Source organism: Prionailurus viverrinus, chromosome A1 (assembly GCF_022837055.1).
Source record: "Prionailurus viverrinus isolate Anna chromosome A1, UM_Priviv_1.0, whole genome shotgun sequence".
In the NCBI taxonomy this organism is placed as follows: domain Eukaryota; kingdom Metazoa; phylum Chordata; class Mammalia; order Carnivora; family Felidae; genus Prionailurus; species Prionailurus viverrinus.
In genome coordinates, this window is record NC_062561.1 from 107,421,884 (window position 1) to 107,437,017 (window position 15,134).

Consider the following 15,134-nt stretch of genomic DNA (forward strand, 5'->3'; position numbering starts at 1 on the left):
AAGAGCAGATTTTAGGAACTGGCCATCTCTGTCTTTCCTTCATACCACTGTCCCTATGAACTCACTTTCTTTCTCTTTCTCTTTCTCTTTCTTTCTTTCTTTCTTTCTTTCTTTCTTTCTTTCTTTCTTTCTTTCTTTCAGTATTTTAGTTTTAAGTAGTCTCTACATCCAACATGGGGCTTGAACTCACAACCCCAAGATCAAGAGTCACATGCTCTACTGACTGAGCCAGTTGGGCACCCCTGAACTCACTTTCTTTCACTATTTTCCTGAACATTTACTTGAACTACCTTTCACTGTATTTTTCCTGCATCATATTCATATTTCATAAAAAACTTACCAAACAATTAGACGTGGTATCCATATGCTGTCTAGTCTAAAACTTACTTATTTTAGATACCTCCATCACACCTTAGGATCATAAAATAAAGTGAGTGAGTATTCACTGTTTGATTTTCCTTTAGCCACGAATTAAAAACACACACACTCTTTTTTTAACATGTGCATTCCCATCTGTAGTTAATTTTGTCGCAATACACATTACAAGGTCAAAGATGATACTAAATTAGGAAAAGAAAATGTTGCATCTATCTTCCTAGAATGTATTAAATCTTTTCCTCACAAATCCCTGCCTCCTTTGATTTGAGGACGATGAGAACTGAAACATGTCAATTGATGTTATTTTTTTCCCCCACTTTATATGACTTGATTCATTTACCTTGTTTCGGTTTTCTTTCAGCTAATATTCAGTTCTTCCAAATAGTGCCCTTAACCTCTCCTTTGATTCTTTCCATAGCTGAGGTGATTGATGGGCTATAGATCAGAAATCACAGTGCCTTCACTTTCCTCTGAGACCTTTGCTCTCAGCGTCTTTGCAGTGAATTCCTTTGTCTACAGGCTGGATTTGGCTTCCAAATGCAGTTGGTGGGTTCAACTCAAGAATGTTGGTTTGGTCAGGGCCCTATAACTCTGATTCAACTCTTTCTACCACACTTTTTTCCTTCCCAGCCTCCCCAGGCCCTACCCTTCCAGCTCTTAGTGCTATTAAGACCCTGCCAGATCTCAGTCATGTCCCCCCCATGGGTCCCCTGAGTTAAACTGCCCACCCCTCTGGCCTTCTTGATAGCAAGAGTCAAAGTAGGCTCAGAAATGACAACACAGCCCTTCTTTCCACCTACTGACCCAGAGTTTTTTTTATTAATTCCATGTTTGAGTCATCGTATATTGGTCTGGAGTTTCCCAATTCACTATCCTCCAGAGTTCCAAAGGCTACCTACCTCTAATCCTTATCCTTTCTCCTGTGCCCTCAGAGAGAAGCCTGTAGATAACTAAGACATGACTTGTGTGGAAATACAAAAGAGAAATGCACAATAATACACCTCAAAATGTATTTTCATGGTATTATACAATGTATAGTATACACTGTACTATACAGTTCTACTTGTTGGGAATGAACAAATTGACTTCTCAGTACTTTCCTGCCTTTGCGGTGCTTAACATTCTAAGAGAGAAATGGCCAATATCCATAATGAATAGTTAAATTAATTGGTATATTAAAAGATAAACTGGCATAGCAAAAGGAGTCAGTTTAAGTAAGAGATAATATGGGAGTTCCAGGGTATTTGTAATTTAAATTTGGTGATCAAAATCTGGAGATATCTAGGGAAGGAATGTTCCAGAGTGAAAAGCCAGTGAAGAGGTCTTGAGATGGAAATGACAGGAAAAAGAAAAGGAAAGCAAAAACAAAACAAAAACAAACAAACAAAAAACAAGCCAATGCAGGTGGAGTAGAATGAATAAGTCGGATGATACTAGAAAATTCTAGATTTTGTATTTCTTTTGACAGCTTTGGCAAGTTGTAAATTTTATTGGTATGCTTTTTTTATATATTACCTTGATGTCTTTAGGATTGTAGAGACATTTCCTTATTCTTTGTGTGTGTTGATAATTTGTACTTGTCTCTCTTTTTATTCTTGGTCGGTTTACTAGGGAATTGCCAATTTTGTCAGTTTTCTTTTACATTTGTTTTATAGTTCATTGGTTTTGCTCTTTATTATTTCTTTCCCTTTCTTCTTAAGCTTTGATGCTCTCTTCTTTTCCCAGCTCCTGGAAGGAATTTTAATCATTGATTTCAGTCTCTTTTGTTTTTTATAATATATGCTGTGAATTTCCCTAAGCACTGTCATCTCAGCCCACACATTTTTTATGTGTTCTATTTTTACTGTAGCCATGTTTAACGTATTTTCTAATTTTCATTATAATTGCTTTCACTTGTGGACTGTTTAGAAGAGTATCATCTTATGTGTAAGCAGTTTGGGTTTTTCTAGTTACCTTTTTAGTTCCTGATTTCTAAATTATTTCCATTTTGGCCAATGAACAAACTTTGGATTATTTCCACTTTTTTTTTTCACTACTCAGTATGAATATGGCCATAAATGTACCTTGTCCACTTAAAAAGAGAGAATTGGGGCATCTGGGTGACTCAATTGGTTGAGTGTCCTACCTCGACTCAGGTCATGATCTCATGGCTGGTGAGTTCAAGCCCTGCATGGGGCTCTGTGCTGACACCTCAGAGCCAGGAGTCTGCTCTGGATTATGCGTCTCCCTCTCTCTCTCAGCCTTTCCCCACTTGTGCTCTGTCTCTCAAAAATAAGTAAACATTAAAAATTTTTAAAAAAGAAAAAGAGAGAATTTTGTTGGGTGCCATGTTCTGTTATGTCAATTAAGAGAGATTTGCTAATTTTTTGTTCAGATCTCTTATGTCTTGAGTAAATTTTTTTATGGTTGTTTTATCAGCTATTAAAAGAGACTTGTTAAGTCTTCCAGTTTAACTGTGGATTTGTCTTTGTCTCTTAATTCTGTTCATTTTTACTATATATACATTTTGAGGCTTTGTTGTTGAGTAAATACAGAAAAGAACTGCGAAGTCCTCTTGTTGCCGTGATCCTTTTATTGTAAAAAAAAAAAAACAACAATAAAACACCCCTCTTTATCTCTCTAGATGCTTATGGCTTAAATTCAATTTGTCTAATTTTCTATATTTGTAATATTTACATTGTCACTCTTTCTCTATTTTGGTTGATGTTTGCATATTACATTGTTTTCTGTTCTTTTACTTCTAACTTATTTATATATATATATTTTTTGCTGTATCTCTTGTAAACACAATACACTTAAGGTTTATTTTTTTAATCCAGACTTACAATCTTAGTTTGGATTCAGCCTAGTGTTTTTTTTTCATTCATTTATTCCAACTTTATCAAGATAAAATTGACAGGTAAAAGTTGTATATATGTGAACAATGTGATGGTTTAATATACATCAGGCATTATAAAATGATTATCACAATCAACTTAATTCACACATCTCTCACCTTCGAGAACTTAAATATCCATTCAGTTTGGCAGTCACACACAGTTTCCATGGTATAGTCTTTTTTATTTAATGAAAATCATAATTTGAAATGCTTTCTTTCTGTTTATTTTCTATTTCACTTTATTTCATGTTTCTTTTTTTCTTTGTTTCTTGCCTTTTAAAAATAGGTAAATCTAATATTGGTATGCCATTTTCAATCGCTGTAATTGTTAATTATGTATTATTTTACTATTGTTTTGTAATTGCATGTATTACAATGCAATTGTAATCTTGATCTCAGTGTTTTGCGTTGGAGTCCCCTAGGCATGCTCCCCTCCACACTGGGCATGGAGCCTACTTAAAAAAAATCGATGTTTTGTGTATTTGGTATTAATTTATAGTTACACATACATTTACTCTTTCTGGTGTTCTGTATTTCCTCCTCTTTATTTTCATGTTTTAGTCTGGAATTTTTCCTTCTGTTTGAAGAAATTTAACATTTCTTTACACCAGTATTTTGATGTAAAGTGTCACGAAGAAGGGGTTTCTTTTTTTATTTACAGAAAGATACATTTGGGTTGTGGTAGCCCAGTGAATGTAGATCTCAAGCTTCCCATCTTTGTGTTAAAAACGTCTTTCCTTCATTAACATGTTCTCTCTAGTTTTTATTTAGGTAATGGTCTCCTTCTCACAATGGCTGTTTCTTTACTTGGTTTGTCGTTTTTATTTGTGAGTTTGTCTTCAGTGAAACTGTTTCTTCTGTGGGAATTCTTTTTTTTGGGGGGGGGGACAGAGAGAGACAGAGCATGAACGGGGGAGGGGCAGAGAGAGAGGGAGACACAGAATCAGAAACAGGCTCCAGGCTCTGAGCCATCAGCCCAGAGCCTGACGCGGGGCTCGAACTCACGGACCACGAGATCGTGACCTGGCTGAAGTCGGACGCTTAACCGACTGCGCCACCCAGGCACCCCATCTTCTGTGGGAATTCTATGCTTGCTGAGATGATCAAGTGTCTTGTCACAGTGATACCTCATTTGTTTTTACTGACAAGGTTTTTTCCAATCCTGTATGATCCCCAAATTGTATGATAGGCTTGTACATTATATTTATGGCTTCATATTCCTATGGCTTCATAGCCTATGCATGATGGTGGTTTCGGTTCCACTGTGTTAATGGAGCCTTTCCTGGCATACCCAGAACTTTGAGCTATGATTCCTTGTTGCTTTCCTGCATGTGGACTTTTGAGGTTATTTTCAAACATTAACAGCATTTCCAGGCTTTCTAATTTGTGTATAGATCTCAGTTCCTTGCTTCTTAATGCCTGTCCTTGCAGACATTTTGAAACCGCACCATTCTTTTTTTTTTTTTTTTTTTTAATCTTTGAGAGAGAGAAGAGAGAGACCGAGCAAGCATGAGCAGGAGAGGGGCACAGAGAGAAGGGGACACAGGATCCGGAGCAGGCTGTGTGCTGACAGGATTGAGCCCAATGTGGGGCTCAGACTCATGAACTGTGAGATTATGACCTGAGCTGAAGTCAGATGCTCAACCGACTGAGCCACCCAGGTGCCCGGAAGCTGCACCCGTTATTTAATAAGACTTGTATCTTTTCTGATATCCAGATTCTAACAACATTAAATCATGATATTATCCTCTAGATTTGAAAAATTTTTAAGCTTTATTCTTGCACTTGGTAATCTTTTTTCTTCAAACTTAGTGATACATCAAAAACTTTGTTCATTACATTTTATCTGGCACTCTATGTGTTTTTCACAAAAGGACTGTCAGCCTACCATGTTGTGGGAACACATAAACAACATTTTAATGTCTATAAAATAGTCTGCCTTTTCAACCACAGAGATTCACTATAGTTTTTATTAAACTAATATTCTATTTCTTGTTTTTGGAATTCACTTTTTTCTTAGTATTCTTAGGAACTGTACTACGAAGAATGTTATGGATTAATCATTTAAGAGAATCTGGAAGCCTACTTTTTAAAATACATTTATAACTATACCCATATTAAACTCATAACTTACATAATTGTACTCTTATATTCCTGAATCATCATCATCTTGGCTTGTAATGGAATAGAGGCGGATAATTATTGAATTAGTAAGGCAAGTTATTGTAGAATATGTTCAAAGTCCAATTTGAACGTAATCATGTAAATGGGCTTCGTATGATGTGGGTACCATCTCATTAAGTCATTCTAAAATTTTTTTTTTCTAATTTGTGGACAAAATACATTTTGATTCTTCAAAATTACATTTTTATTTAGCACCCCACATTGAGTTAACACTTTATATTGGTCTTTGTTTCCAGGAATTTCATCTATGCAGTTCATTTCATACATCCCCTTCTTGTAGATATGCTAAATACCTATTGAGGCAGAAATGTACTACGTGGCTTGCACATTGAACGAACCTAACTTACCCTTCTGTGAGCAATATCAACTCTCATCACCATCTCCTTTTCCCTGCTCAGTCCTTTGTTCAGGAAATTACCCCCAAGCTTCCCCTGCTTTTCCTTGGCTGACCTCTGGCCACTCAGTGATAACCACCAAGCTGTTTCCTTCTCTAAAAGCCTCTCCTACCTTGATTTTTCCCTATCTAGTGTTTCCTTTTATTCTTCCATAATGTTTTAGATACCTTTAGATTTTAATGATCACATTTTAAGATGAGTATTTATTTTGTGGCTCGTGCTCCTGAAGGTATGCTCAGCATGTATTCATTTTTTTTCCTTGTTCTATTAGGCCTCAAATAATAGTAGGACTCCTAGGTGAATAACTTTTCTCATAAGGTACAATCCTAGAACAAATATCTTTCCTAGAACTGTGAACGATTTTGTGCCAGGAGAGACAAGATTTTGAACTTAGGTAGTCTAGTTGGTGCTTAAAGGCAATACCAGTGGAGCTGGAGAACTTACTTTTGTTAGTATACATCCATCTGACATCATAAAAACTGATTTCCTGGGGCACCTGGGTGGCTCCATTGGTTGAGAATCCAACTCTTAGTTTCAGCTCAGGTGATGATCTCAGGGTCTTTGAGTTGGAGCCCAGCATTGGACTCTGCACCGACAGTGCGAAGCCTGCTTGGAATTCTCTCCCCCTCTCTCTGCCCCTCCCCCACTCATGCTCTTTCTCTCTCTCTCTCTCAAAATAAATAAACATTTTTCAAAAACTGATTTCCTGATTAGTCCACTATTGTAACACGCTTCCTGTGGAGTTTTAGGGCTCTATGATTATCTTGATGAAGTATCATATTACATTCCAGGATTGTATGTATTGTTTTCAGATGAGAGATTCTGTTCAGTCCTCACACATGACTTGATTCATTTTTAGGTGGGAAATTAGATTTTTGGTATCCTTTTTGTTTGTACAAACTTTTATATTAAAAGGGTACCTTAAAAAGAGTCTGTATTATATCTATCTTTAAATAACAGCTGTGTTAAATCCTTTCTCCTTCTAAACTCTACCCCTTATTATAATAAGAAACATATGAGTTTTTGAAAGGAACTGAAAAGCATAGGCTTTTAGACAGAATAATGCAAGTCATTTAAATTAGTCATGGTTAGAATTATTCTCCATAACTTTCAAGTTAAAGAAAATCTCCTTTGTGGGCCAAATGTAAGACAATGAAATTTAAATTTATCAGAATCTTAGTTGAAGATTCTAACTGTACACATAAGTAAAAAGAGAATAGGAATACAGGATCATCTTATTTGTTAAATTGCATCATGGTCTATAAGAGATTCTGTTAATTACTCTTTAAATTTCATAGACATGATTATCATATTTATGTCTTTCAATCTTCTCATTGTAAAAGTATTATAAACCCATGATTTGGAAAATTGGACAAGAGGGAGAAAAGTTACTTATTATTTCTCTGTTATATAATACAGTTGCTATTAGCAAGTTAGCATATTGATGTAGTTTTTTGATTTGTTTTGTGTTAAGTAAGCTCTATGCTCAACATGGGGCTTGAACTCATGACTCTGAGATCAAGAGTCACGTGCTCTACTTCTGAGCCAGCCAGGTGCCCCCAAATTTGTGTAATCTTTTTGTTCTCTTGTGAAAATGTGGTGGTCTGCATTTTTTAATACTTAGGTGTAATCATACCTCTATGCCAATATGTACTCATTTTAAAATTCTGTTTTATTGTATGTAAATTCGTATTTTATGGTATAAAATATATGTCTTTTATATTATAAATTATATTCTTTTCAATACCATATTTTTTTCATGACTACACAGTAGTCATTGATTTCCCATAACCTGGCGAGGAATCTAGGGCCCCCAGAGACATTACAGTTCTTTCTTTCTCTTCCCCTATCCATAGGTCTGGTGCTAGGAAAATACCAACGTTGTATACCTGTAACATTTCTCTTGCTTCCCGCTGCTGCTTCTAAGTCAAAATCTCTCCTGTCCTCATATAAAACTCTTCAGATGTGATGGAAGCTCTTGAGCTTTACCGTCTTAACCTCACTGTCACTGTCACTGTGGTGGATTGTTCTCCTTTATTGTCTCCCCCATTTCGTGTGGATGTTGGCCATCTTTCTCTCTGCTTCTTGAGTTCATTCAGGTGCAACTTCACGTTATACCATCAGTCCACCCAACACTACTTAATAATTATTTCCCCTCAATCTGGATGCCAGCTACTTTTCTCTACCCTCGTGCCAGTAGTTAATCATATCATGGAATTTCACCTCTGAAATCTTAAGTCTCTAAATCTCAATCTCTTATCACAATCTCTAGTACTTTTTCAGAGAATATCTGTTCCTTTTCTTCATTGCTGACTCCATTGTCTGGACAACTGTATTGTTTTCCCAAATTATCTGTTTTCCTTTGACATTACTTCTTCACCTATCCAGTGCTACAAGTTCTGTCCCTTCGTTCCCCATCAATTTTACTGCCAACTGTTATACGTTTTCATCCTTCCTTTAAACCTGTTCTGAAAAATCCCAGCCCAAATTTAATCCAAGTAGTACTCTTCTGTGTTTCAACCATTAGGTTGGATATCATTCATTTGGGCATATTAGTGAGAGTGTAGGTTTGTGCTCTCCATCCTGAGCTGAACCATCTGTTTTCTGACCCATGAATTAAGTATTCCCCTAGTACTTAATCAGTTCTCTTTCCTGTTTCTCTCACTATTCCAAGCTTATGTTTCTTTTAAAAAAAATGCTATCTAACTCCCATCTACCTTTGACCTACACCTCACATAACATTGCATCCTTTTTCACTTGACATACAAGAATATCAAAAAATAATTCCTTTAACTTAATGAACTGTATCTATTAAAGTCCTCCTGGGGCACCTGGGTGGCTCAGTCCATTACTTTGGCTTAGGCCATGATCTCCCGGTTTGTGTGTTCGAGCCCCACATCGGGCTCTGTGCTAACAGCTAGGAGCCCGTAGCCTGCTTCGCATTCTCTGTCTCCCTCTCCCTCTGTTCCTCCCCTGCTCATTCTTTGTCTCTCTTTCTGTCAAAAATAAATAAACATCAAAAATAAAAATAAAGTCCTCGAGCAATCATACTCCATTGTGAAACTGTAAACATTCCTATTAATATTGTCAGGAAAACAAGGTGTTTGATACCACCCATATTTCAATAGTACATTGGAAATCCTAGCCATTGTAATAAGATAACAGCAAAATATGGAAAAATGTATCAATCTAGAATAGAAAAAAATAATATGGAAGAGGTAAGAATTGGAAACAAGCAACAGTACTCTTGTTGGCGGGAACAATATATTTCAAGTAGTATAGGAGAAGAGATGTTAAATTTATTAAAGTGACTGAATTTGCTATGTCCTGGTCCATACAGCAAAGAGATATATGAAATTATGACAGCCTATGTTAGCCGACTTTTAATCTATGTATGGTGATGAGCTTATTTTGGTTTGGCGAAATATATGGGCATCCTGAGGGAAATTTGTACTGCACAGTGGTCTTTGACATACTAATTATAGATGAACTTAATTTAGTATTTTAGTGGGACATTTAGTCTTGAAGTATATATTTATTTAAATTTTTAAATGCTCAAGAGAATTTTAAATATCCTATTAAGAGGAGCTACTTTTCTTTCACACTTCTTCCCTCCTTCACTCCTTCCTTCTCTTTCTTTCCTTCTTCCCTTCAACTATAATGCAAGTTTAGTTACTCTCTTGTGTTTGTTTTCCATATTTTGTTGCATCAATAAGTGCCTGACTTAGCTCTCTTAAAAATCACATTATGTTTCTTGAAGCATTTCTTAAAGTTTTGTATTTGATTTGTTATTTAGTAGAGCTCGATAACAACTATGTTTTTGTCTTCCTTTTTTTCTCCCTTCCCTAACCCCTCTGTGTTTATCCCTACCTTCTTCTTTCCTTCGTACCAGATCTTGGCTGTTTTAATCAGCCAAATGAAGTAGTATGGCTTGTCACTTGTCTATTCATCCCTTCATCCATCTATCCATTCATAAAGAAGTAATTTCGGGGCACCTGGGTGGCTCAGTCAGTTAAGCGTCCAACTTTTGGTTTCCACTGAGGTCATGATTTCGTACCTGGTGAGATTGAGCCCCACGTCAGGCTCTGTGCTGACAGCACGGAGCCTGTTTGGAATTCTCTCCCTGTCTCTCTGCCCCTCTGCTGTGCTCTCTTTCTCTTGCAAAATAAATAAATAAACTTTTTTTAAGAAAAGAAGTAATTTCTTCTATTTGTACATTTTATATTTAATAAAATATTTCTAAATATATAGATATTTATGTATTTCTTTATGTATTTCATCTTTATGTATTTCATCTCTTGGCTATTTCTTCCTGTAGTTATGTTTTAAAAGTAGTATGTTTATACTGCATTTTGCTGAGAGAATGTATCTTCATTTTCTTGATAGGCCAGTGAATACCAGGCCTTGGCATTCTACTCGAAGGTTTGAATGAGTACTTGAGGATTTCAGACATACTTTCATCTAATCTCCATTTTCAGTCCCCGAGCAATGCCTCTGTCAAACCTGTATGTCTCAGCCTTGAACCTCTGGGGGTTCTACCACATTCATAAAATCCTCCTCTGTTTAATTTGGGCATGGGTCCACTAAATCGGTTCATGTTCTTGTATGAACCTTCTGTTTTTCCAAAACATGGGCAAGGCGATTTACTCTTTTAGTTAAATGTAATCATTCCATAACACTATTTTTTTATGTTTCTGAAGACAGAAAAAAAAGTCTCAAGTAGTTAGCTAACCATCTTCAACTAGGGGCCACTCTGCACTAAATTATAATCAGCGGGAAAAACTAAATGTTAGTTGGCATATGGATTTAAAGTTCATTTCAAATCTTTATTTTATAATATTTAGTACTCATGTGTTCTTTGGCAAATCATTCCACTTGTCCAGGCCTTAATTTCTTCATATAATGAGCTTAGATGTATTTTATGCAGATAGGAGGATTCCGGAGCATATAGATAATTCAATAACACTAGATATTATTTTAATAAACTTTGTTATTTAAAAATGCATTAAAACTTACACTTGCAAGGTTATATAGTTCTTTGTGTTCAAGGATATTTCTTCAGAGGCATTTCTTAATTAGTAAAATGGCACATGAATCTTTGATGAAGAAGTATCAATGATTTCACATACTGTGTTACTGCTAATTCAAACCAAAAGATCAACTACCTTGCAGAAATTATTGGCTTAAATAATAGTTCATTATCTTATACTCTGCAGTTGGGCCATCTTATAAGGCAGGAAATTTTCAGAGGAAATACTTTTCAGTATTCAATCACAGTTTTTTTGTTGTATTAGTTAAAATTGTATTTTACAAAATAAAATTTTTAAATATATTAACTCAGAATATAAATGTGAGTTCAAGAATGTCCTATATGCCGTTTATTTTATTTTAGGGTTTTTTTGCAACTACATTATTCACAAGAATTGAAAAATACTTAATTTAATCATTGCTTTTTAATTTATATTTTCCAAGTTGTGTCCATTCATGACAATGAAAACTGGTATTTCCAAAATGTATTCTTATAGTATGCCTTTTTGAGAATTGGACAATTGATGAACTAATTTAATCTGAGATATTAAATTGAGAAGAGTATTAAGAGTTTATTGAGTGACTAATACATACACAATTTCTCTTACAATTTCATTCATAAGGACTGGATATCACAGCTTAATATAGACATATTTGAATGTAAGGAATTTCATTTTTCAGTTTCTTCTACTGATTCCTAGCATAAAGGTTTACATTTGAATATGAAATGTGATAATTCATGTTTGTGTCTTCTAGGTATAGCTTATTTGAGTGGAATGTGTAGTGAAAAGAGAAAATGTATTATTGCTGAAGACAATGGCTTGAATCTTGCATTTACAATTGCTCATGAAATGGGTCACAAGTAAGTAAAAATTCTGGCTATGCCACATATTGGCATATAGCTTTGTAATTTGAGTTATTGAATTACATGCATATCTTTTGGGTTTTTTAGGGGGAGGGGCTCAGGTGTTTTAAAAATTAGGGAAACAAAAAGAGGTGGTAAAGATCATCTAAATTTAAAGAGTATCTTCTAAATATTGTAACTATTCCCGATACTTTGAATAAAATCTTATTACATTATTAAAATTGACATTAGGACATGACACATTTCACTTCACTACACATTTCCAAATAATATAAACATGACAATAATCATGACACTACAAAGCTATATATTATCCACATGTCGGAAGAAAACACTTTGTACAAATTAAAATACTTCCAAACTATAATAGTATAGTATAGTATAGTATAGTATAGTATAATAGTGTTTGTTATTACCCTATACAGAGTAAAAGCCAATTAATCTGCATGGTTTGAAGTAATGTACTTGAAATAAACTTCACCTGTTCACCCAGTTAATATGTAATGAACAGTCTGTCTCAGGAACATGTCTAAGTACTTTACCTAATAGTTCATTTAAAACTCAACAAGCAAGGCTGTCATTTTACAGATGATGATAATAACAATAATAATTAGTAATAACAACATTTACATAGTACTTACTGTGTGCTACGACATTTCTACATGCTTTATATATATCCTCAGAACATTTTTGTTAGGTAAGGCTATTAGAGTACCCATCTTACAGGGGAGAAAACTGAAGCATGGAGAAATTAATTTAAGTTTAATTTAGTTGTGAAAATAGTTCGTGTTGGAGGAAGGATTTAAATTCAGGTTATCTAGTTCAGTCATACTGTTCTGTACTTTGCATTATCTGCTCTCTTTGGGCCTTTGATCCCTCATCAGTAAAAATGGGGATGATACCTGTGTTATAAGGTTGGTCTGAGATTCGGATTATGAACAACAAGCACATATTTACAGCCAGTATCTTACAGTAGAAATGGTGTGCAGTCAGACTGAATTTTGAATGTGGGCTTCCCTGCGTGCTAGCAGTATCAATTAAAATATGAAAAATATTTTAATTGGACTCACATTTAGTGAGGTCCTACACAGGGAGGTGCTCTTTATGGAGGCCTCTTTGGTCAAAGACATATTTAGTTTGGCTGGTAGTGTTTAAAAATTTGAATCAGTTGCCAACATTAAGAAGTATAAATTTGACATAAAAATTCAAATTTCCAGACCTGGCAACATTAGACCTACAGTCCCATATGGCAGCCATTCCTTGGAGCTGAGTAGTGTCTGTACCCTTTAGACTGGGGCCATCTTTTCCAGCTCATCACAGGCTGAGGCACTGTGGTATTATAGTATTTATCAGACACCCAGTGCGCTTCATTTTCATCAGATGCCTGGACTCTGGAGCCAAGTGAGTAAATTGAGCTATGGAATTTGATTGGTCTAAGAAAGCTCGGGAGAAGATTGTATAGGACATCACAGTGTTTGATTAAAAAAACCTTTTATTCAAGTAAATTGAAGTAGAGGAAAATGGTCAAGTTATAATGATACAGCTCAGTGAATTACCAGAAATTGAATATACCTATGTGCCCGTAACCTAGTCTAAGACATGACGAACAGTGGTTTTATTTCTGGTGTCACTGTTTTGGTTTTTTTTTTGGTTTTTTTTTTTGTTTTTTTTTTTTTTTTAATTTTTTTTTTCAACGTTTATTTATTTTTGGGACAGAGAGAGACAGAGCATGAACGGGGGAGGGGCAGAGAGAGAGGGAGACACAGAATGGGAAACAGGCTCCAGGCTCTGAGCCATCAGCCCAGAGCCCGACGCGGGGCTCGAACCCACAGACCGCGAGATCGTGACCTGGCTGAAGTCGGACGCTTAACCGACTGCGCCACCCAGGCGCCCCTCTGGTGTCACTGTTTTTAAATGTGTAAATATACTTTCATTTTCTCCCATGCAGACTTTCAGTGGTCAGTGGAGTGCTGTAGAATACAACGTGTTTATTTGTTATTCAAAAAAGAAACAAAACAGATAAATAACATTCTAAGATCATCATTCTTTAGGGAATATATGTAATGCAATAACCTAGTTCATTGTTGTACTCCAGGAATGATAGGATTTAGACTCTTAATTCCAATATAGTTTTCTTAATTTAAAGATATTTCAGTGTAATCATAGTAAGGAAAACCATGTGCAATACTTGAATGAAAAATTCTGAAAGTAACGTTTAGGGGAAAGAAAAAGTTGGTATTAAAAATATTAAGACAATAAGTACAAATTCATGATTATAATTTTTAGAAGTTAAATACAAGTTTCTGAATAATATAAGCAGTGTGAGTATATTTTTATGAAACAGACAATCTGAGTAGTGGAAGGTTCACTTTAAGAAACGATCTTACTTTATTTTAGGATATGTAAAATACATTTTTTAAATCTCTGATGTATTCTAAAATGTACGAAGAACACAGATTAAAGGAACCAACCACCACGCAGGTTACTTTATTAACATGCAAAGGTTTGGTCAAGAATTTCTACTTAAAAAACTAAATGATATAGTTTAAGGAAAGGCCACTTGAGCTTTATGTAGTAGAAACATTGGTTTATGACCAGGAACTCAGGTTGGAATGGCTAAAATGGTAGTAAAATATTATTTTATTTGCCTTTTATAGAGCTGTACCCAAAATCAATAGAGATGTGCCAAAGGTATGGGTAATGCTTGATGAATTAAGACCAGGACATATGATATATGTTGAACTACTTAGTTACTAAAAATCCTCTTTACTTGTAAGCAGTATTTGTCTCAAAAGTGGGGGCTGGTATTTCCCTTCTTAATTGTTTTAAATGTTTATTATTTTGAGAGACAGAGACAGAGAGTGAGTGGGGGAGGGACAGAGAGAAGGATATACAGAATTGGAAGCAGGCTCCAGGCTCTGAGCTGTCAGCACAGAGTCTGACGGGGGCTCAAACCCACGAACCACGAGATCATGACCTGAACCAAAGTCAGCTTAACCGACTGAGCCAGCCAGGCGCCCCAGTTTTCTTAACGCTATAAAGTGGGATACATTAACAGTGAAGAGTAGTGTTGTCTTTAACAAAGGACACACAAAGGAACAAACAGGAGAGAGGTCATCTGTATAAATTATATCATCATCATCCAGTATAAGATATAAAGCACAATGAAAGGAAAATGTAGGAAGAAGAAAGAAAAATAAAACAAAATTCATATACGCATAGCCTCTTGAATAAGCAAAGTTTTCACAAATGTTAGATAATTATGTCTATGGATCTGATGTGTCCACGCACACAAATCAACAGAGCTTTTTTTGTTAGGGATATAATTAAGTCAACTACTTAAGTGAAACTCTTAAATTCTTCTTTTTTCTTTTTGAATTTCTTTCTTTTGTTTTTTGGGAGAAGA

The 15,134-nt window shown here is 35.3% G+C and overlaps 1 protein-coding gene across 1 annotated transcript in view; it reads left to right on the top strand.

Moving 5' to 3' along the window:
• Positions 1 to 15,134, top strand: part of ADAMTS19 (ADAM metallopeptidase with thrombospondin type 1 motif 19) — a 245,646-nt gene that overhangs the window by 105,214 nt on the left and 125,298 nt on the right. The window contains exon 8 of the mRNA XM_047868192.1: positions 11,620 to 11,725. Within this exon, the coding sequence (XP_047724148.1) occupies positions 11,620 to 11,725 (106 nt within the window). The remainder of the gene's footprint in view (positions 1 to 11,619; positions 11,726 to 15,134) is intronic.